We start from the raw sequence: 24,842 nt of genomic DNA on the forward strand, positions 1-24,842 counted from the left end.
AAGGACTGTGGATAAATGGAGCATGGAGATACTGAAAAAGTATTGATTTCTGTTGTGATGCTTCGTGGTGTGGTTGATAAGACTGAAGGATGGGAAGCTATCTAGAGGGACCTGGACAGGCTGGAGAGGTGGGCTGAGGAGACTCTCATAAAATTCAGTAAGGCAAAATACAAGGTCCTGCACCGAGGTCAGGTGCAGAATGTTGCTTGCCTTGTGGGCTGAATCAACAAAAGCATGGCCAGTTTTCATCTTATATATGGTTTGCTATTCTGGTCTCTCTATCTTAGAACAAGTGGAGTAGAACTGGAGAAGATTAAAGAGATGAGCAACAAGAATGAAGAAGGGCAGTAGGATGCAGAAGGTATTTGTGGAGCAGGTTCCATGCAAGAACGACTAGCTGCCTCAGAGTCTCCCAACTGGCAAAGAGATAGTGACTAGATACTAATGCTTCAGGTCTATAAAATACTGAGAGTTGCAAGGTGTGTGGATGGGAAATGAATACTCAGTCTCACCTAGGTTTTGTATTAGAGATATCAGGTGAAACAGGCAGAGAACAGTGTCAAAGCTAGGAAAAGTTTTTCTTTGCAGTGTGTAAATCACTTCTGAAATTCTGTGGTGTGGGATGCTGTATATGTTGTGTGAGTGTAAATTGCTGCTGAACAAAGCTCGAAAAGGAGGCACAACAAAAAAAGGGTGGAAAAAAAAAGCTGTGACGCAGGTATTACTTTTAGGTAAGGAAGCTACTGAGCTGCAAATTGTGGAAATCTGTGTGGTAAGTGTTTGGGAAGGGGAATGGAAGAAAATGTTTCTCTTATCACTGCTCCAGTTTTCACTACTGCCTTAGACATCTGCTCCTGGCTGCTCCTGGAGACAGGCTAGTAGGTCAGACTGTTTGATCATTCATTCATCATTTGGGCTAAACATCCAGCCTGGCCCACTGTGGTGGTTCTCATGTGCTATTGTATAGAATGTAAGGGGTTGTAGTCCCATAAGAGAAGGCTGTTGATAAAACTATTTTTAAAAATATTAAGCAATTATGCAATTTGAGGTCTTGCACTGAGCTTGGAGGCTTTTCCCTGTTTGTTAAGATGCTTTTAATCATATCTTGGCACTTGATAAATTACAGTTAAATTTATCTTAATACATTCAAGCTATTTCATGGAGACTTCAGTTCTTAGTAAAAGAAAAAATAATAAATCTCCCTTTTCTTTCTTACTGTGCTGCCTATCAGGGAATGAAGAATTACCAAAACACCTTTTCTCACTACTTGAGTTGTTGTGACACTCATTTTGGTGTGGAAACTTTTGTGGGGAGAATTAAGCAAGATGAAATGGCAAAACCTTGAAGAGTACAAAGAGAAGGAGAACTTTGAGATAGTTTTGTATTTGTGAATTAGCTTCAGAGGCTGAGTATTTTAACTATATTAAGATGATGAAGTGGGAAAGGAAAAAAAGGGACAAGGTTGCATAATGCTAGGAGATGAAATGGCCATAATGGATAAGGCTACTGAAAGAGGGATAGTGATGGGTGAAGATTAGTGCTCTCTACAACTACCTGAAAGGTGGTTGTAGCCAGGAGGGGGTTGGTCTCTTCTCCCAGACAACCAGCACCAGAACAAGAGGACACAGTCTCAAGCTGCACCAGGGGAAGTTTAGACTCGAGGTGAGGAGAATGTTCTTTACAGAGAGAGTTGTTAGGCATTGGAATGTGCTGCCCAGGGAGGTGGTGGAGTTACTGTCCCTGGAGGTGTTCAAGAGGGGATTGGATGTGGCACTTGGTGCCATAGTCCAGTAGTCATGAGGTCTGTGCTGACAGGTTGGACTTGATGATCTTTGAGGTCTTTTCCAACCTTATTGATTCTATGATTCTGTAAGTTCTCCAGGGAGGCTTGAAGTTAAAACACACATGATAGAACAATGTTTTTTCTTTAGACTACAGAGTGTAGCTGCATTTGGTAAAAATTGATTTTATTAAAGCAGTGCTGAAACCAATCCCAAAGCAGTTGAAATGGAATCTCATAGGGTTTCTAAGTTACATGGCGAAAACTTGTGAAGACAAAGATGACATGAGTATTTTTCTTGCAAGAAGATTGGATGCAAAGGTGTGGTTTTAGATAAATGAGGGGGAACTGCAGAACAAGAGCAGTTACGAGGGAAAGAAAGAAGAGAAATGTAACATAGGGTATTACCAACTAAAAGTTTTGCGTTGGTCAACCATTTGCATACTTAAGTAATTCCTTGAGCTCGTTCTCTTTTAAAGAAGAGTCCTTCCTCGTGGCGCTTCTATCTCTTCTGGTGTTTCCTTGCGGCACTGTGTTCCTAGTGGTGGGAAGTTTCCCTTTGTGCCAGACATGGGGAATTTTAACAAACCAAGCATAACAATGAAAGGCTCTATAGGAGTAGATGTTGCTGTTAGGAGTAGATGTTGCCGTTAAAAGGAACCTGCACTGCTTCAAGGAAGTGATAGCATTTTCAGAGTGGAATGAAGGAGCTTTATTCTCTTTCAGATACTGTGTCTGGTATGTAACTTAACTGCAGACCACTGAGCTGCAAACATCTCTGTGCTGAAGTGATGAATTGTGTTGTACTTGACTCTACATATGAGGTGAAGGAGGATCCGATAGGGATGGATGAGGTTATAGTGTCTAGTGGAAAGCCCCTTTGTTTCTTGCTACAGAGAATGAGAGTCTCTCCTTTAAAGCACATTGTTAAATCTCTGAGATTAATGACCCTGGAAGCAGGGTCTTAACACCCCCTGTGAAACTGAATGGTCTCTGATTTATAATTTTACTCTCTTTTTTTTTTTTCTTTTTTTGGGGGGTGCACTTAAAAAGGCAGTTAGGAATGAGATTCAGTTTCTCTCTACCAGCACAGCTACCCTCCACCAGATCACACTTGCAGTAGAGATGCTACCCTCTTTAAGTAGTCCAGTTCTCTCTCAATTGCTGTAAGTCTCTTGGGTTGCTTTCTCTTTTCTTGACAACTGACAGTACCAAAGCATTTGTCGAAAAGGACACTGTTTCAAAGCCCTGTGAGTTGTCTTTGATGTCGGTTTGATTGTTTTTATTTTTTTTGTCCTCTACATGATACAGTTTTTGTTAGTTACACTGTGTATTAATGTAGCATGTATAATCTGTTTGCTCCGGAAGCCCTTTCTGCAGCACCACTGAAAGGAGCTTAAATTATTTTTTTGCCTCAGCTTCAGGTTTCATCTTTATAAAATATGGTTGAATCCACTGCTGGAAAACATGTAAGATTGACAGCCCTGTTTATTCCTGAACTATATAGCACAACCTAGCTGCAGCAAACTCTGCATATTGGCTGTATGACCTATGATTAACCTGCTTGGTTTATTTATTGTTTGCAAAGCACCAAAGGTTTGCAAAGTCTTTGTGCACTGACAATGTCAGGTTTCAATTTGTATTTTCAGTATCTTTCTATATGAGGTGTTTATTGCAGTATAAATACAGGTTTGTGTCTTTAAAAAGCAAAGAACTATGAACCCTGCACGAGATATCTCATGTAAAAGAGATGTTTGTAGTTATATTATTAATTGTAGAAATTGATAGAGATTTAGTGATTCAACTAATAAAATGTGGTGTGGTTTTGGTTTTGTTTTTAATATTTAAAAACTGGACCACGTCATGGTGACTTTAGCAATGCAGAGTTTCTTCTCTGTGACTGTTCCACAAACATCATGGTGAAGTGGTGTGTAACAGAGGAGAAAGTTGGTCAGACATGAAAGGGTGGAGGCAACTTGCTGCAGTATGCTTCTGGGACTTTTCTGTAGCGTGCAAGCCCCATCCTGTCTCCGAGCATGCTGAGGCAGAGCACAGCAAGCACACCATGATGGAAAGTTTTGTTATTACTCTTGTTTTTTCAACACCACACCTGCAGCCAAAGATCAAGTTTTTTGTTTCTAAGATGTTTTATTGTACCAGTGTTTTCCCTTGTGCCATTGACATTTACAAGGGTTTCACATTTTCTTCTCTGTGTATTTGGTTTTGGTTTGGTTTGGTTTTGTGTATATGTGTGTGTGGTTTTGTTTGCTTCATATTGGGTTGATTTGTGGGTTGTTTTGGGTTTTTTTTGTGACCGTTTTCTTTGTTATTCCTTACAGAACCTTTGTTCTTGGACTGTTCTACAAGTAAATTTAACAATGTAACTTTCTGTAGTCGCATGCAAATGACATCAAAGCAACAATCAGTAAATGGAAGAGACAGCATTTAACTCCAAAAGGATTACAGAAAAGCAGAATGTGTGGAGGTTGTAGGAAATAAGAGCATACTTATTACTACTGACAGGCTGAGAAAAGACATAAAAATAACTGCAGGAAAAGAAGTGGTTTAGCTTTTTCATTGCATTTAAATGAATACCTTCTCACCTGGGTAAAAGAGGGGTTTGGCTGCCTGTTAAAAGAGAGGCACTGCGGTATATAGTGGCTGAGAATGCTTAGGGCAGGCATGTTAAATATGCCTTGATTTATAAGGGATGTTACTGCATTCCCTTACTGTGAGCTTCACCCTTCCTTAGAGCATAGTGAAAGGCAGAATTCCTATACTGGCATAGCTGGTCACCTGGTTCAAGAAGGAACAGACTATTGCCCTTCCTATTTACAGCAGTTATGGTGGTCATAAAAATGCAGCTGGTGGTTGGTGTCCCTTTGGGACACAGAATGACTTGGGGGAGAAAATGGTGCCAGTCATGAATGAGCACATGGGTCTGTGTGTTGAAGAATGCTGGCATCAGCTGATGTTGGACTAAGCTTTGATACAACTGACTGCTAGGAAGATGTAGATTGCTTGATAACTAATCCCTCAACCCGCGACACTAATGTCTTTACTTACTAGTATTGGAATAGGGATAATGACTTGGTACAGGAGAGGATGAAGGGGCAGGCTGGCAAAATGAAGTGGACACTATGCTGGTCTGCCTAGGGGAATCCCTTTGCTTGTTGGTATGGGATGTTGTCTAAGTGGGCATGAGATCCTCCCAGGAAAGTGTATGTCATTCAACTGTGGCATGTCATCCTTGGTGGTGTTATTTGTTCATCCCAGGAAATGAATCCCTGCCTGCGCCTTATGTATATTTGTTTTTTTTGAGGAACACAATACACAAGGTTATGAAGATGTACAGAAAGGAGAGCAAAAAGGATGCAGGCCATACTATGTGGCTTTTAGGTATAGATCTTAGTGGTCTCAGGCAACACTAGCATGCATGTCATCCATCCCTGCCTGATGGTGTTCTGATGCAGTGGGGGTGTCACATTTCTGTAAGGTTCAAGTTGACTTTGACCCATTTGGTCTCTGAATCTTAGATTCTTCAAAAGGAGGAGTTTTAAGATATGTTTCAGTGAATGCAGTCTGCATACATACTGTATGCTTATAAGATTAAAAAGGTGATAGGTGAAAAATGATGGCTACAAAGCTACATGATTTGGTTATGGAGACATCAGTGATACTTCATAGAATTTAGTCTTTGATGGAAACTATTGGCCACTGAGAAGCCATTGGAAAAGATGTCACCAAACATACCATATTTTCACAGCATTGTTAGTTTGTGAAATAACCTTATGGAAGAGGTATTTTCCTGAAAACCCATATATAGAAATTGTTGAAAGAGCATTGCCACTAAAAATTAGGTAAAACATAGAAATGTAAGTAAGTTAAAATAACTTCATTTAAGAGGGTTTTTCAGATTTGGGAAAAACAGACTTTGTTTGAGACAGATGCAGAGCAGCACAATGTATGCTCTGAAGGAAACCCATAAGAAGCTTCTGTGTATAGAAAGAAATACATCAGGTGTTGTTCTTTATTTAACCTTAGCTTATTTGCCATCTCCTCATTCATGTTTTGACAGCTTTGTTGGGTGCTTTCCGCCAGATAGTGTCGGATTTCTGTTTACTACTTTCAAACAGACTTTAAAAAAAGAAGTATATTTTTAGCAATGCTGGAGGAAGAAAGTAGAAGTATTTTTTTTCTGTCTTTAGAAGGAATTTTCTTTTCCTCTTTAATTTTCTTTTTCTGTCATGCTATATCTTAGGATCTAGTGGAAAAATATGCAAGTTTGTACTGATAGAAAGTTCAGTCATGTGCAGGGATGTTCCTCGTATGTAATGTGCAGGGATGTTGTTTGTATGTGAATCCATGGGGATTTAAGTATAAGCATTGCATTTATTTTGCACTTTGCCTTTTGCCTTTGAAGACAGATGGGATATTTTACCTGTAGAATGGTCTTTGAAAATTATTTGTAATTTTACCTGGTTTGTCTCAGGAAAGGATTTAATAACTTGATCATATGCAGAAGGTGTAAAATATCTGGATATAATGAGAAACTAATAAGAGGTTAGGTGAACTATCATAAAGATCTGACAGAAGCCATGGTTTTCTCTTCAGACTTCTTATTCAAAGATTCAGAAAGCTATGTCAGAGTTTCCTATGGTTCTGATGGACATCTTCAAATATAGCATGGTTATCCACACAGTTAATGTTCCTCATTTAAAAATATGACGTTTGTATGATGTCTCTGGATTACCTAATGTGACCAAATGTAGCATAGAAGGGAGTTGTGTGATTTTTCTATTGCAGTTCTCAACTGAGTCAGAGGTCTTATTGCTGTCTACAACTACTGGAAGGGAGACTGTAGCCGGGGGGGGTTGGTCTCTTCTCCCAGGCAACCTGCACCAGAACAAGAGGACACAGTCTCAAGCTGTGCCAGGGGAGGTTTAGGCTGGATTTTGGGAAGAAGTTCTTCATAGAAAGGGTGCTTGGCCGTTGGAATGGGCTGCCCAGGGAGGTGGTGGAATCATCCAACACTGGAGATGTTTAAGAAGAGACTGGATGAGGCACTTGGGGCCATGGTTTAGTTGATTAGATGGTGTTGGGTGATAAGTTGGACTTGATGATCTCAAAGGTCTTTTCCAACCTGGTTAATTCTGTTCTATGCTATTGGATTCTATTAATAGTCACTGCTTTACTTGTGATTCTGGTCCCACATAGATTCCTGTTTCCCAGGGGTGATACTCCAAAATACACTTTTTCTGTTAGCCCCTTATTATACAGGGAGCACAGTTACATTTTTTGAATGGAAGACTGCAAAATGTGGGTTAACATTAAAGCTAGGGTAGAACAGAGTTTGAAGGCTGTTTAGCAAATACCATCTTTGTAGTATTCAGGCTTAATGGATAAGTAAGATTTTTCACACATTATTTTCATGTATTGAGGTCTAGAAATAAGTAGCCTAGCATATTCCATCAGGGGCCACGTTACTAGCTCTCTGAAAATACTGCTTTCAAAATTGTTGTCCACTGCTTTATATATTATATTTTGTCTCCCAAGAGACAAATATACTTCTGAAATATGATTTATGTCATGTTTTGTGACAGTTTGTAAGGAAGTCCACTTAATGACTACATGATTCTATTGAAATTGAGGTCATTGTTGACTTACCTCTAATCAGGAGGCAGATCTCTTTCTAAACCATAGGGCTTTCAGGGAACATCCAGGAAAAAAAGCCGTAGACTGACAATTCTGGATGCAGTTTCTCTTTCTGATCACAATTCATGTACTTTGTGTGCTTTGTAAAAAGCTAGTCAATGGATTTTCCTTGTCTTACAGTTGAATACATATGTCCACTTTCTACTAGGTTTTATCAATAACTCATAAATGCAAATTTGTATGTACTGCATGGCAATACAAGTCAATAAAATGAAATCTAGAAATGCTCTGCAGTACAGAGCTCAGACCTTTGCAGAACATGGGAACAAATGGCTGTGCTTGATCATAGCTGCATCCAGCCCAGCATCTGGTCTTTTCCAGGAGCAATCACCATCTGTCTCAGGGAAGACAGTAAGACCCTAGCAAAACAGCAGGTGGGACTTTTCCTGAGTACTGTTGCAGTATCAGAGGTAGGAAGCCTCTGAATTTCACACTGCAAATTGGGAATGTCAAGGTATTTCACCATCAGTGGATCTTGTTTGTTTGTTTTTTCCCCTGAGGATCTGCCCAACTCCATTTTGAAGCTATGTAATTTTTGAAAATCAACAACCTCTGTCTAGTAAGGATTGTCTGCTGATCTGCTATTACTCACAACACCCGGAAGCATACTTTTCCTACAGGATAGCTTGTGTTGTATGCCATGGTTATGGTGTTGACTGCCTTTTGGGCCCTAAGGCAATATGTTTGCCATGCCAATAATAGTACCAAGTGGAAAAGGCATAGGCAAGTGTGGTATAGAGAGAAAGGAGAAGATGAAATGCAAGCATGTGTGTGTAGATCCCTGAATTACTACAGTACTTCCCTCTCAATTCCTTTTCCTGCATTAGCTGACACTTGTGCCATCTCTTGGATCATTTTCTCTCACTTCATACCCCCTTCCTTTGGCTCTTACACTTCCTCTGATTTCCCTACAACCTTCTTCACTCTTTGGATCTTTATTTGCAAACAATGATTACCATTTTGGTTTTCCATTAAAGTTATTTCGTGAAGCAAAAACTGTGCTGGCTTTGTAGTCTGTCTTTCTGCTGCCTCAGACTGACTTTTGATGAGCAGAGTGAGGCTGGTAGTTCAGTGGATGTTCCAAGCAATGCATGGAGGAAAGTGCTCTGGATGACTGGACTGCGAGTGGAAAGAAACTAGAGGTGGGAACGTGGGACTTGGGAGGATACCAGAAAGAAGAGGAGCTAAGTTGGGGAAAGAAAAACCAAAAAGGCTAATGTTTTTCTGGAACTTTGGGCTAGGCTACACTGACTTGACTACCTTCATCTTTGCCTCTAAGCTGCTTGTGTTGCTTTTCTGGTTGGCCAGTGCTTGCTCAAAGCAGCTGTGATCCACTGGTGCTATGCCTCACTGATGAAGCAGTTGTGCCCGCAATGTGATAAATGACATCTGAGGCTTCTTGCTTCGTGCAAGCCACTCTTCTTGAAACAGTGCTTCCTTTGTGGCAATCACAAGTATCACAGCTCTTTGAGCAATGCTGGAGAACTAGCTTTAATGACAGATTCTGCTTTTGTGATTTGTCACCGTTTGCTACGGATATTATCAGACTTTGGCAGAATGTCACTGTGAGTTTAAGAATTGATTTTTTTCTGTGTTAGTCAATGACAGCTAATGGGTAACTGCCTCTATTAGGTCTTAAAATTCATGCTTCTGCAGAAATGAATGGCAATGTTAAAAAAGAAGTTGAAGAGACTCAGTAATCAGTTTGTTAATTGAAGCTGACTCTTGCTTTATGAGAATACAAATTAGAATATGCTACTCTGCCACATAACAAGCAGCGTGTATTGCTGGATCCAGTGATGAGAGATGATAGCAGACAACTAAATTATTTTACTGAAGAGGCTCTATAGCCTCTGGTATCATCTTGATGTTTAATTGAGCTGTTGCTCCAATCTAGTTGTGTAGCCCAGTGATATACAAACTGTTGTTCTCAATCTAAATATGAGATGTATTTCAAAGTAATTATGATATAAGGAGGCGTAGTTGTTATTTGTGCATTTGGCAGGGGAACAGGATTAATAGCTATAGTAAAAGCAACTGGTACTTCTTTTTGGAAGTATTTAAATGAGTTTTGATATTTATTCACCTTATCTCTATATATTATTAGAAGGGCAAGTGAAATGTTAATGTCTTGGACACACAGCATTCACATTTTTCACTGGAGGAGAGGGGAGAACTGTTATTAGAGAAGGATGCAGCCCTCTTGATGCCCCTTGCTGTCTGTACCCCTTTTTCCTTCTGGACTGCAGGGCTTGTTGCTACAGGTGTTTCCAGGAACAGGAATTGAGAGCCCACACATTGCCTGAGAATTGAGCTAGATTTTTTGGTAGCTGTGATGTCAATTTTTTATGTAATCCTTTCACTATCAGTTTTCCTTTCAAATGGTTTGTATGAATTTGAGGAGTTTGACTTTAAAAAATGAAGAACCACCACAGTAAAAGGCACTGAACCCCATCACAGAATTTTTCATATATTCCAATTTTATGACCATATGACTGCTGATACACTCTCCCCCAATTTGTCTGTATACTTACTAAAAATACACAACATTTTAGGTTTTTGTTTGTTTGTTTGGGTTTTTTTTTCACTAACAAAGAAACAGCAATTCATCCTGCCTGCTTATCATTTGCAGCAGGGAGCAAATGGTCTATCCTTTTAATAAACTGCAAAAAGATGCCACTAGCAGTGCAGTAGAAAAACTAGGTACCTGTAATGAAACTGACACGACCAAAGGATGAAATAGTTTTTTAAGCCTGTACAGTAAAAATACAGGACAACATCTTTCTTTGGACTCAGAATTCTGTTCTAATAATCAATTTGAGGTACAGACTGCTTCATCAAACAAGTACCTTTTTTGTTAGGTGCGTGCTTTCCAGGGTGCATGTTATTCAGAGTAGTTAGTTATCGTGACTAGCTTTTTGTCAAACTTTTGCTGTTTTTCAAACCAAGAAGTGAAGCACCATTGGGAAATGAGTTGAATCTCCCTCAGCAAATTACATGAGCAACATCTCTGAGAGCAGACACTGGTGACCATGCAGAGAAACCCCGGACCTGCTCATAGATGCAGGTACCCAGAACCAGTCCTGAAAGTGACGTATTTTAACCATACCAGACTCTGCTGCCTGTACGTTCATGTTGACAACAAACAAACCACCACCACCACAACAAAAACACACGTGCACACACACACAGAAGAATAACAACAACAAGAACAAAACCCCCAACCAAACAGAAAAAACCTACAAACAAAGCCCCTGAAAACCCAAACAAAAAAACTTCACTCTCTCCAACAACCAAAAAAGGTCACATATCTCCAACCCAAAAAATCCCACCGCCACAAAAAAGCCCTACAAACAAAACACACACCTTCAACATACATTCACAGAATAAATAGATAACAGACACTTTGTAAAGCCTTCAAAACCAAGTCATTTCCCACAGAATTTTCAGGATTTGGATTCCTCCCTCCTGCACATCATCAGGTAAAGACCATTGCCCAGATTCCACCTCTGCCTGAGAAACTCTGTAAGAGTCTGTGGACGCAGCACCTGAACTCCGTACCCATGAAGATCTCTAATACTGCAACTGAGTGTTAGAAGTTTTGAAGCAGGCAACGGAGTCATTCCTGAAACAGGCCCTTCTCCTTACTGGAAGTGCAACTATTGTTACAAAAAAATGATGGTTGGCCAGGAGAGTAAGACACAAAAGCCAAGATAACCCTAAACACAAAAAGTTTAGGCAAGTTTCTTTGATTTCTGTATAATTTACATCTGCAAATCAACCTCAGCAATGAAATATAATAGTCAGCTATTGCCACACATCTGAGACCCTGCACACTGACCTATGTTATTTATTTAGTTTTTCTAACACAGATCTTTAATTATACTTCTAACAAATTGCATTTTACAAGCCTGTCAAACAATCTGAGGATGCAGAATAAAAAATAATTTAAAAATATTAGAAATATAAAATCTAATCTACTTTATTTCTATATGGAAAGGGTCTTGTGCACTTGTCTTTGGTGTAGCCTGCCTAAAAAAAAGACACAACACATTCAAAATTTTCTGTTTTAGCTGACTCAACAAAAGAGAAGAAACGTGAACTGCTAAGCATGCAAGGCCCTGCTACTGCTCGGGCCAAGCACATTCATTTAGAGACCATTCCCTCCAGGTACCAAAGCCATCCATTTAGAATAATAATTAGGGTGTTAGTATTTCTGAATGTTAAAATATACTTTGATGGAAGTACAATTTACCTCTGAATTACAAACTATACTTTATTTTGTTTGAATAAAATGGTTTGGAGTCAACATCATTGGAGGTGTTCAGGAGGAGACTTGATGGGGTGCTTGGTGCCATGGTTTAGTTGATTAGGTGGGTTGGATTGATTGATGGGTTGGACACGACAATCTTGAAGGTCTCTTCCAACCTGGTCTGGACTATTCTATTCTATTCTATTCTATTCTATTCTATTCTATTCTATTCTATTCTATTCTAGCTGCTGCACAAAAAAGAGAGTTGCCACACTATCTACAGCTGTCCAGCAGCAAAGATGCTTTCAAATACCTACCTTTGCTGATTCTGTGTCAGTTTCAATGGACTTTCAGTGAATGATGAAGGGAACCTATGTCAACATGAATGTACAGACAGCAGAGTCCGGTATAGTTAAAATATGTCAGTTTCAGGATTGGTTCTGGGCACATGCATCTGTAAGCAGGTCTGGGGTTTCTCTACACAGTCACCAGTGTCTGCTCTCAGAGATGTTGCTCATGTAACTTGCTGTGGGAGGTTCATTTCATTTCCCAAGGAGGCAGCTTTGTTTCATGGTGGTCATGCTGTCCTCCACTTCTTTTAACTGGCTCCTCTAGCAATGTTTTAGGTGCAGTCTCCAGATTTCTTTTTCATTCTCCTGTGCAGTGCATATCATAGTACCATGAAGTGGATGGTGAGTTCTTGTTCCTCACAGCTGCTCAGCTAACTTAAAGTGTGTCCTTTTATCATGAAAGAACTTGCTATACCCGCTGCTGTACTGTGTGCAAAATATTAGGTTTTGAGTCTCTGCTGTGATAGCTGTCCTTCAAGTTAGTAATACTCATTAGCTATGCTATCACCCACATAAACTGGTTGAATTTGGATAGGAATAGTACACAGGGGTCAAAAAGTCACCCTTGCAGAAGGGATGCAGAAAATGAACTATCAAAACATTGGAACAGGTGCTTTATGTCCCTATATATGCAAGCACACAGAATTTCTGTGAGCAGATACTGCCTGCTGTTAGCCACAAGCAATTCGTAGGGACAGATTCATATTGGTATGTGACATCATAAGATATCCTACTTAATATGAAATATTAATAGAAGAATATATAGTCATAATATTAATTCATTAATATATTAATATGAATTTATATGAAGTATCCGTTCCCCCCTTAAAAACAAACAAGCAAAGCGGTGAATTTATCAGGGAAGCTGAAATGGGCTATTTAAATTTTTATATTGGCCAGATGAATTGTGTATTGGATCTTTTTATTTTAATTGAAATTAGTGGGGAGTAGACATACCCCAGTCTTCTAAAGGCAGCATAACAAAGTGGTAAGAGAAGAGCAGATCATCTTGTGGTGGCTGATGCTATGGTAATATTAGGGAGCAATGCTTACTAGCCTTTCTGCTTTCTGAGTGTAGCTTTTTAAAACACATTGGTCATATTGCAGAGTGTCATTTAATTAACAGCCCTTTGTTTCATGTGTTCAGGATGCTTATTTTAAAACAAATAGAAAGTTTCCACCTTATTAAATAGCAGCCTGCAGTTCAGTGAGATCACATGTATGAGAAGTCAATACTGCCGATTGCTTTTTGGTTGCAACATTAGGTTGCTACTGCTTGGAATATTTGTTATGGTAAAGCTAAAGGAATTGGGCTGCATCTAAAGTGATGCTGACCCCATGATTATTCTGTTATATTTAACTCAGCATCTGATGGTTGGATGTGTCAAAAAACTCAGGGAGTTTAACTTTTATTTTGATACTAAACTCAAACAGTCACTTTATTTGTTGGTATGTAGATTTTGGTAGAAAAGTGTCTTCAGCATTGGAGTCTACAGTATGCAACCTTGTCATCCGTTGGTAAATGGGTGGATGTCAGAAGCAGTCCAAAGCCTCATGTAAAGCAAAAGCAAAGAGCATCGAGGTGAACTTTGTCCTACCGCTTTGTGCCGTGCCATACATATTCAACAGACTGACAAAAACCACATGCTCTGGGGTTGTTGATGTTTTCTTCAGACCTGTCAGCAACACGAAGAAGCAATTTCTTTCTTACCTTGTACTCACAAGGAATCCAAGCACGCTTTCCTTTGTGAGGAAGGAAAAGCAAAAGGTGGTGGATGCAATTGAATGAGGAACAGATTTAGATACATGTGCTGTATCTAAAAATTAATAAATGTGGCAGAACATTATTTACCTACATGCATTACAGAATGAAACTTCAGAGTAGAAGAGGGCAGCAATTAATTGCAGGTTTTGAATCCTGATGGGTGATAAAAGAAATCAGTATTCCTAAACTGTGTAACTGTTCACAATTATGAAGTAATTAGAGGAGGAGCTGATAGCATACTTATGAAAAAACAACTACTACACAGGGTTGGTTTGTTTTGCTTTAAATATCAAGAATTGTCAATTTTGTGATTTTTTTTCTGTGGTTTGCTCTTGTGTTTGAGTAAATTTCTTTGAATTCTTCAGGTGCTTTTCCCACGTGAGTGCAAGAAGAGTGGCCAGTTGAAAGAAGTGGAGGACAGCATGATCACCATGAAACAAAGCTGCCTCCTTTCACTGCTGTTGGCAGGACTTGGAGTATTAGGAATGCTGGAGCCAACAACAAAAGACACTCAGTGCCACAGAGCTGAGCACCCAGTTATTGAATACCAAGGTAAGGGGTAAACACAAAAACACTTCTCCAGAAATAGGCTAAGCACTGTGCAATTTCTTCATGGAAACCTCTGGTTTTAATGTGTAGTGGTATGAAAAAGTGCCATCCAGTGCTGTCATGTAGTAACCTGAACTGTATTGCTTACACGTTAAATACAGCTAGATTTGTGAAGTTTGTTTACTGTTTGGTACAGAATGTTTCATTTAAAGGTGAATGACCCATTTCCCTTTGTGATTAAAACTGACCTGCACTGTTGCATGGGGTTGTTCCTTTCCAGATGGAGGACTCTGCAGGTGTACATTTAATTTCATGAGGTTGCTCATGTTTCATTCCTCTAGCCCATCTAGGTCTTTGTCGATGGCAACTCTGCCCTCAAGCTTATCAGACTTTTTTCTCTGAATTTGTTGTTGTCTGCAAAATACAGATGCAGACTGCACTCTGTTGCCTCCCCCTGGTCATTTATTAAGATGTTAAACTGGACAGGTCCCAGGATCAACTTTTGTGATACTCCACTTGTTAGTGGCTTTACAGTGGAGTCATTTCTGTTAAACATTTACTCTTTGTGCTTGATCATCCAGCTGGCTTTTTACCCATCTACTCTGGATTTTCACCCAACTGGGCTGTAGTCCTAAGAAGAGCTACTGTATAAAAGAATCCTGCAGCAGAATTTGGCAGGACTCAACCAGCCCTCTTCCTGAGTTCTGTATTCCTCGTGTGGCACTTCCTGACTTCATGAATGCTTGTAGGAAAATGCTGTCTGTATCTATTGACATTATTAATGCTGCCAGACCAACAGAGAGTCCTGAAACAGCTACACCTTTAATTTGAATCCTACGTTAATATCCTATTCTGTAAAGCCATCTTACCATAATATTACATCCACCAGAGCTAAATGCTGTGTGGGACGCTGAACATCAGTCAAGGCCCAGTGGTATTGACTGTTAGGTACTTTAATGCTTGTAAACTCAGTAGTAACTTCACAGAAATCAACTCTCTTGTTTTATTTATAACTGGCTAAACACTTTTTCTGTAGCTTCTAGTATACCAAAATTGCTATGTACTTACTTGATTTGTCTTCCTTTTGAGAGGCATGGTAGATGGAGTATAAACTATTAAATAAAACTAATGGAGTGAGAGTGGTGTAATGTATGGATGAACAGCTGCAAAAAAAAAAAAGTAATAGAAAGAAAAAAGTAGTCCCCAGGAGCTGTCATGGTAAAACACAGAAAGGGAGTGTATCTCCTGAAAGAGCTTACTTTTTTCCCCACTGCCCATCAAAAACTGCACACATAAGTGATGTTCCTGTCAAGCTGGCTTTGTAGAGAGGCATTTATTATTTGTATTGCTGATTTTCCCACCTAATAGTTTTAGCTGAAAGATCATGATAGATCTCCTGATATCAAACAGCAAAAATTTCCCCCACCAGTTGAGAACCTTTACTCTTACTTTGCCGTAGAAGAAGAAAGAGAAGTTGCAGAAACAGGTTAGATGCATACACCTTCAAAGAATTTTTGACATCATCTAAAAATCTCATATTTCTCATACACAGTAGCAATAATCACACTGTAATTTGTTTATCTGCATAATTAATGTTAGGAATGCATAATGAACATTTTACCTCTCCAGAAAGTATAGTAAAATGTACTACTGATCTGAAAATATTTCAGCTATAAAATCCTTTGTCATAAGTCTTCCCTGAAATGGAATAAGGCCCTTTCTGTGCTCCTCAGAAGCTGAAAATCTCCTAATTAAATTTGGTAGGAACTCTCACAGAGATCAGAACTCTATACATGTGATGTATTGACAGGATCAGCCTGGTATCATGCAACTCAGTGTTCTATGTGGTGGGACTAACTGTGAAGATACATAGTGTTTCTTCTATGTTCCTTTCTCTTGAAGGAGGAGTCTGCCTCCAAATGTGCAAGGGCATGCTAGTGTGTTGAAATTCAGGCCTTTAGAAAGCCCAGAAGTTAGATAAATAAATCTGACAACATGTTATGTGCCTGTCCTGAGGATTCATCAGCCATGCTAGCGTAAAACCAATAAAGGTGGTAGTGTCAAGCAGAATTTGGTGCAGAGAATGTGCAAGTGACAGAGTGTACACACAGAGACTCATAATGTGAGACTTTTGGTCTTTGTATGCTTTTCTGCATGTTTACAGTGTGTAAAATAATATATTAATGCTTGAAATAACATAAGAAAGAAAAAGGGCTGAAATAAGCTGGTCATTAAAGATAAAGCCTTACAGTTTTTGTTTTTATTAAATTTAATTTTTTCTGGGTATTCTTTCATATAGTTGTAGGTATGAAATGTTAGCTCTGTAAACTGTGTTAGGGTTACTGATGGTCAGCTTCTTGGAAAGCACACTCTGTTAGTATTCTAATGTGTTTAACTTAAACATGTCTGGAAAAGAAATTCATGTGGGGAGGAACAGTGAGGAGTAAATCTTAGGCACACTGTTTAGAAAAATAAGGTGCCTATGAGAAATAAGGGCTGCTTATAAAAGTTTGGCTATTCTTATGCAAAACATAAAGCAAACCAGCTGAGTAGTATAAAGTTTGTCTAAATATTTCCATAGGTTTCAAAACACTTAGCCACCCACTCCACAAAAGTTCTGTGGTAGCTCTTTGTGGAGCTGATAGTTTACTATGTTTATTTTTTTTAATGAAGTTGTGAAAGTACTTGTAGCAGCACTTTGTTCCCCCCCTGACATTTGCTGAACTTTGAAACTGTCAGACCTGTCGAGACTGACACATGCAGTTGAAGGCTGCTGCTGCAGGTAAACCCCATCCATGAGGTAGGACTGAAGGGGCCATCCCATCTTAGTGCTGTGTGAGAGTAAGCTGAAAAAGAAAGGGACCCAACTCCTCCAGTTTCAGGTGTGAAGTTGTAGGTATTGACTATCCTGCAGTTTATCTGCAAAAAGCTGAATTTCTTAGGCTTTTTGATCAGTAATAAAGTGCAGTTATGAACCTGACATAACTGATGAGGGTACAGCTGCTTTAGGGCAAATCTGGAAAGGCAACACAGATGGGCACACACAGTCCCAGAGTTTCCTTTCCAGCACAGGTGGTGGAAGAGCCAATGAAGAGAGATTCTCCTTCTCCTCTTCTCTAGCCTAGTGAGTCCAGATCTGGAGTATTGTGCCAGTTCTGTGCTTCCCAGTTCAAGAGCGACAGGGAACTACTAGAGAGAGTCCAGCGGAGGGCTATAAAAATGGTTAGGGAACTGGAGGATTTCTCTTACGATGAAAGGTTGAGAGACCTCAGTGACCTTGGCCTGGAGAAGAATGAGAGAGGATCCTATCAATGCTAATAAATATGTAAAAGGCAGGTGACAAGAAGATGGGGCCATTCTCTTTTAAGTGATGTCAAGTGAAAGGACAAGGGGCAGTGAGCACAAACTAGAATACAGGAAGTTCCACCTAAGCATAAGGAAAATCTTCTTTCCTGTGAGGGTGCTGGATCATTGGATCAGGCTGCCCAGAGAGTGGTTGTGGACTCTTCTTCTCTGGAGACTTCCAAAATCCACCTGGCTGTGCTCCTGTGCAACTTGATCTTGGCAAACCTGCTTTAGCAGGGATATTGGACTAGATGGCCCCCCAGAGGTCCTCTCCAAAACCTATGATTCTATGAAATCTTAATTCTTTCATGCTCTTATGCAGTAATCAGAATTTAAGGTTGTGCTGTCTCAACACAAAAGCATCAGCTCACATAATTTTAGAAGCTATATTTAGTGATATTTTAAACACATGCTGTGCTGTAAAGAAGTTATCTGTTGAATAAACATGCTCAAAAATAACATCTCTCCATCCACAGAATGAATAAACATAAACCATTTCTACTTGAGGTTGACCAGGAGAGAAAAATAGCATAGTTATTTTTTGATTCCTCGGTTTGGGAATCCTATGAAATATATTTTCTTAACTTTATTGTCTAACCACCACAAAATTCCCTCACTTGATGTTTGTGTAAGTAATATAGTCTCAGTACATCGCTCTGCTTATTTTAGCATGTGGTTTATGAAGTGCACGCACTTAACGTGGTGTACGAACTTGTTTTGATATAATTTGTACTCTCTTCTCTTTCTCCTAATCTTGTTGCAAGCTATTGTTTAATAGTAGTCTACTAAACTGCTCAGTTTTTCCTTCAGCTTTTTTGTCCTTCTCTTTCTACTGATTTTCAAAAGTACACTTTATAGACCTCCTGACAGCTTCAGCAGTGGAACTGAGGTGTATTGATTTCCATCTCCTATCCTTTTTAAGTTTTTTGTGTAAATAAAGACGATTCATCACTGAAGAGAAGTTGATTGCTAGACAGTTTGTCTAGATGACAGAACTATGATACGCTGGCACTGCTCTGCCAAGAACCAGTGTGTCTTAAGGAGGTAAACAATTCCTCTACCAGTTGTATATTGTTTTATGAAATCAGGTTTGCCTTTACTTTGGTACAGGAGACAAAGTGCTCATTAGGGAGTGGAAACTTTCATCTTTGAAGACTGGAGGATACTATCCCTTTACCATTTCCCTGAGCTAACCAGTATCTTTGATGCACAGTCCCATGAAAAGCAGCGTATGTCAGGGACTGAATTCTCTAAGCAAAGGACTTGTATAACTGTCTTTTTTTCTTGGTTTTCTCCCTTCCCCCCCATTGGAAGTGATCGTGTTTTAAAACAAGGTTCAATTTACAGTTATTTTGGCATCTCAGACAAGTTCTTGACCATCACAGAGTTACAATAATTGAAAATCAGCAGTAGCTGCGATGGCTGGTGAGACATGTCCTATGACCCTTCCCATAGCTGATATATTTCCTGTTGTCCTAATGTGGAGTTTTGGAGCATGTGAAATTTCCTGGTTCTAATGAAACAACAAAATGAGTGAGAGGCTCCTGCCACAATCTCCTAGCTGTGCAAAGTGGGCAGATGGAATTACCATCTGGGTGTTTTGGTTTGTTTGTTGGTTTGTTGTTTCTTTTCATCAAAAGAGATGTGTGTTTAATGGAGATGGGCATTTTTACTGAAAAGCAATCAAGCATCCAAACTGAAATACGTTAAAGAAACAGATTGGCAAACAAGAAATAGAGCTCCTAAGCAGCTGAAGTTCTGTCACGTTCTAGAGATTTTGGGTGTGTTTAAAGATAGAAGGAAACACAATATTGGTTTGATTTTTCTATATTTTTTTCCCACCAGACAGTATTTGATTTTTTTTTTCATAAGATGTTTAAGGTAGACTCTGTCCCTTCTATTGACAGCTGTCAATGTGAGTATTCTACTGTCTACCCCTTGGAAAATATATTGATGATATATTGATGATCAGGAACAGTTTAAATTTCTTTATGAATAATTTCCATGAGATTCATGTGAATTTAGTTCTCCCTGTTCAGGGACTGCCTTGCAACATGTCCAAAGCTAACAGTTGTTGACTGAAGCAGAAGAGCATGTATATGGCCAGTTAGCATTGCACAGCTAAAGTACTGCGTGTCAGCCCTTTTTAGCTTGCCTTGGTGTAACCCATTTGTGCCCAGGTCTTCAAAGAGCTCACGGCTGCACATTTATCACAGCTTAGCAGGACACAGTTGTGCTGTGTGATGAAGCAGGTGGCCCTGTGGGCTCCAGTGCTGGCAAGGGTGCCTGTACTGCCTGCCTGGCCTCACAGCAGCAGCAGCAGCAGCAGAGCTCTTTGTTTCACAAGAAACATCTTTGATGCAGTTCTTCTCAGTTGCTTCCAAAGTAACCTAAATGGCTGGTTCATGGAAGGTGGTGACAATTGCAGTTATTGGTCTTTTAATTCTAAGTAATTCTGTTTTCATACTTAGTAGTGATCAGATTTCTGGGGGGACTCATTCCAGTGGTCTTCTCTTCCAAGTTCTGTGCAACATCTACAGGGCCTGTCTTGCACTCCCTGGGTGGCACCTGCTGCTCTTAACTCCCTGTCACTGAATGTTGCCTTCTGCTGGGTAGTGCATCAGCTGAGAGATCTGGGGAACTGCTGGCTCACCCTTGGGCTCTGCCTGGACCTCTACAATTTCCAGGTATCTTAGAGGGGTGAAGGCAAAACATTTGATAATTTCCCCTTTTCTTCCTTAATTCCTTAAATAAACTTCCAGACATACTTTGTATTTATTTGACAGAGGTGACAGGAGGTCACCAGTTTATAACTATCTCTACCGTAAATTGACAAAAGTAGTCATAAATGATGACAAATACCTGGAGTTTGACAGTGTCCTATAGAACAAAAATAATTTCTACAGAGAAGTTATATTCTGCTGTTTCTGGGGTTGGTATTTTTTCCCTGTTCTTTTTCTTGACCCTCACTTCCCTTTTTTTGTCCTGGGGGTGTCCTTGCTGGAGTGGAAGGAGCAGGGTGTGTGTTCCACTTCGAAGGCTTGGGTCCAAATCCTTACAAAGATCAGTTTAAAGATTTTTTTTCCCCCCTATATGCCCTTTGTGTTACTATATGACTTGTTTTGCTGCTCTCTGTATTTTTCACATGAAATATTGTCAGACTAGAAAATATTTTATCATCTATAGTCTCGGGCACTACTGATAGAATCAAGAAATTGTGTTATGCTAAAACAATGTAAATAAAGAAGTTTAGCACGTTCATATGCCAAGATAAATAATAATACATCATTGCAAGACAGTCAGTTCTAGAACCAAGGTCTTGCTAATTGAAACATAGATATTTCCAAAAAATATGACACAACAATATTATAACTGTCGTAGGCTATCGGCTTTATGCATTCATTCCCTGTAATACATACATAAAAATTCAGCAAGTCTCTTCACAAAACTCCATGCTGAGACCAAATACTCAAAATACAAAATATGCTGAGACCATAACTCCACAACACAATTTCCTTCAAATCAAATTCTGGGGCTGCTGGCCAAAGCCATCATCCAACTCTTAAAGTGTGAAAGATCAGCTCTCTCTGAAGAGAGTGCATGACTGAGGACTTCAAGTGTGCAATGTGGTCAGTCCATTCCTTAGTGTCAGATTTGGGAAGACAGGCAGCAGCGGCACAGGTGCCAAAGCTGGTAACTGGAAGGAGGATATGTACTCACTGTGAAGAGCATGTATACTCTGTAAGGGTTGAGGTGTGAAGTTACTGGTTTTCACAGGCAGAACCTCCCCAGTCCACAATAAACCTTACACCAGTATGGGGAATAGCATATACAGCAAGTAGTGTTTCCATGTGTCAAAATAGAATCATAGAATGAACAAGGTTGGAAAAGACCTCAGAGATTATCAAGTCCAACCTATCACCCAACAACTCGTGACTAACTAAACCGTGGCTTCAAGTGCCACATCCAGTCCCTTTTTGAACACCTCCAGGGACAGTGACTCCACCACCTCCCTGTGCAGCACATCCCAATGGCCAATAACTTTCTGTGAAGAACTTTCTCCTCACCTCAAACCTAAACCTCCCCTGGCACAGCTTGAGACTGTGTCCACTTGTTCTGGTGCTGGTTGCCTGGGAGAAGAGACCAACCCCCATCTGTCTACAACCTCCTTTCAGGTAGTTGTAGACAGCAATAAGGACTCCCCCAAGCCTTCTCTTCTCCAGGCTGAACAACCCCAGCTCCCTCAGCCTCTCCTCACAGGGCTTGTACTCCAAACCCCTCACCAGCCTTGTTACCCGTCTCTGGACATGTTCAAGACTCTCAGTGTCCTTGAATTGAGGGTCCCAGAACTGGACACAGTACTCAAGGTGTGGCCTAACCAGTGCTGAGTACAGGGGCAAAATGACTTCCCTGCTCCTGCTGGCCACAGTATTTCTGATACAGGCCAGGATGCCACTGGCCTTCTTGGCTACCTGGGCATACTGCTGGCTCATGTTCAGCTGGCTGTCAACCAGTACCCCCAGGTCCTTTTCTGCCTGGCTGCTCTCCAGCCACTCTGACCCCAACCTGTAGCACTGCCTGGGTTTGTTGTGACCAAAGTGCTGTACCTGGCACTTGGACTTGTTTAAATTCCATCATGTTGGATTCTGCCCATCTGTCCAGCCTGTCAGGGTCCCTCTGCAGAGCTCTTCTGCCCTCTAACAGATCAACACCTGTGCCCAACTTGGTGTTGTCCGCAAACTTATTAAGGGCGGACTCAATCCCCTTGTCCAGATCATCAGTAAAGATATTGAACAGCATGGGGCCCAGCACTGATCCCTGGGGGACACCACTAGTAACTGGCTGCCAGCTGGATGTGGCACCATTCACCACCACTCTCTGGGCTCGGCCCTCCAGCCAGTTCCTAACCCAGCACAGAGTGCTGCTGTCCAAGCCATGAGCTGACAGCTTGTCCAGGAGTTTGCTGTGGGGGACAGTGTCAAAAGCCTTGCTGAAGTCCAGCTAGACTAGATCCATGCTTTAATTTGCTTTTAATCTATTTCTAATCTGATGATAGGCTACTGGTCACCTTCAGTGTTAAACCTTTTGGGTTATTTTTAGTTTACTTTTTTCCCAACTGTGCAGTTTGTAAATACGTTATGATTCTGGCCTAGATGCCTTCTCCTGTCCAAACATGCATGTGTGTTTGTATGTAAGAATCTTCAGTTGATATAACCAGCAAACCGTTCTATCATGTGCCTGCTAGACTAAATTTTTGTTGGTAGCTTCCAGTGATCCCTCAGATCTCTTTTCTTCCTAAGATCCTTCTTCCAATGTGTATTAAGCTATTTACTGATGCACAAACGACTCGTCCTAGCTGTGAATTTAAGTGGAGGTGATGTCTGAGGTGTCCTTACGAGCATGACACCAGAAATCTGTCTTGTGCTTCTCCAGGTGCTCCCTCCAAATACTTGATGTGCTCCTCTAGGTATCCGCTTCTGCTATGTTCCTGTCTGTTTTACAGCTGAGTGTCTGCACAGTTCAAGAGCAGCATTTCTAAAGCTACTTCTGACTGCTTTTAAAAGACATAGCTGAATGATCACTAGGAGGACAGCAGTTTGCCACATTGGTGACACACACAGCAAGAGGGCAGATTGCAGTCCCTACTGTGTTTCAACAGGAGTGTGTTTGAGTTTTTGAAAGTGATGTCATTCAGGCCAATACTTATGAATGTTCCATTACAAAATAGTGAGAACAGATGTGTGCTGTGACAAAACAAAGCAAGAATGACAGTTGAATGCCATCTGCAAGTGTACAAACGTGAATCTGTGTTGCATTTAAATGAATTGTGTGGGAAACCCAAGAATGGAAGCCTCTTCCCTTCATTCTCCTTAGCTTTTATATTTTTCTTCATGCTAGTCTGCTGGCATGATATTTTCGTGGTTCCTAATTTGGACCTAATTGAATTGGTGTGCTTTTTTGCTTTAAAGCAGACCAGGATTTGGAAATCCAGTTTCAGCTCTTGATTTACTTGACAGTCACTTTATGTTTATTGTTCAAAATACATTGTGGAGTGGAAGATCAGACAAATGAACATTTTTTGAGCACGATTCTTGGCAACTCAAACTGTCATTTAGCATACTTAGTTATTATTCTTAAATGCAATGCTATTCTCAAATGACTGATACTGTATAATGAAAAAATATCATAACATCAGGTACACCAAGATTTAGTCAAATGTTTGTTCCCTTGCAAGTGGAAGGGGTATGGTTAAGCGAGATCTTTTCCATCTGGCTAGCATAACTTTGCAAAGTAGGTTTTATTGTTGTGTTTTTCTGGAATGGCATGGGGTTTGGTTTCATGCTGTTCCTGTGTATGAGAGAAAGAAAACTCAAAGGGGCTGTAATTGTATATCATGGCTGATACCTTGTCACTGCATAATTTCTGTAGAACTCACATGTGATTCTGAGTATATAAAAACTATGCTCACAGTGCCGAAACTGCTTTCATCTAGGTGGGGGGTTCAGTCTTTTTTTCCTGTACACCTTCTCCTATTTGTATGCAGTGTCTGTGTTTGAACGATGAAGCATAAACAACTCAAACCCTTTATTCAGAGAAAGAAGGAGTAAGTAGTCACTGTAGCAGATGTTACTGTCTCTTCCCCGAGGGCACAGACAGTTAGAACCCAAATTCTCTTTAATTATCCTGGTAGTAGACATGTGCATGCACATAAGAATGCAGAAATACATACTTCTAGCTGGGGAAGCTCTGGCAGGGCAAAGACAACAGAAATTCAGGCTGGATTTAAGACCTTGAGACTTTGAAGGTTAGAGCAAATTGTAAAAGCAGGTAAGAGCAAATTGTAAAAGCAGGCTGGAGAAACAGGGCAGGGCAATTCCTGTGACTTTGTGCCTAATGACAGAGCTGATGAAAGATGTGAGGAGCTGAGTAGAAGGAAGTTTACAGGTTGAAAACCATATACTTTAAGTATGCTTTATTTTCTGTTTTTCACATTAATAATAAATAAATTACTTATAGCCCTCCCTCATTACCTCCAAGATTGTTCTGAAGTTGGAATAGTTGTTTGAAAAACAAAGACTCAATAGG

General features: G+C 40.1%; 1 protein-coding gene across 8 annotated transcripts in view; it reads left to right on the forward strand.

The window, feature by feature from the left end:
- The window catches only part of SEMA5A (semaphorin 5A), a 306,539-nt gene that overhangs the window by 83,450 nt on the left and 198,247 nt on the right, over window positions 1-24,842 (forward strand). For 7 of the 8 annotated variants that reach the window (XM_068162023.1, XM_068162027.1, XM_068162025.1 and 4 more), the window contains one exon: window positions 14,228-14,414. In XM_068162023.1, coding sequence (XP_068018124.1) covers window positions 14,285-14,414 — 130 coding nt within the window. In that variant the 5' untranslated portion in view covers window positions 14,228-14,284. Of the gene's footprint in view, window positions 1-13,766; window positions 13,866-14,227; window positions 14,415-24,842 lie in introns of those variants that run through there. The other variant, XM_068162029.1, reaches the window with a different exon arrangement.

The sequence above is a fragment of the Melanerpes formicivorus genome, unplaced genomic scaffold (assembly GCF_026170545.1).
Source record: "Melanerpes formicivorus ecotype bairdi unplaced genomic scaffold, bMelFor1.0.p_v2 SCAF_61, whole genome shotgun sequence".
Classification (NCBI taxonomy): Eukaryota; Metazoa; Chordata; class Aves; order Piciformes; family Picidae; genus Melanerpes; species Melanerpes formicivorus.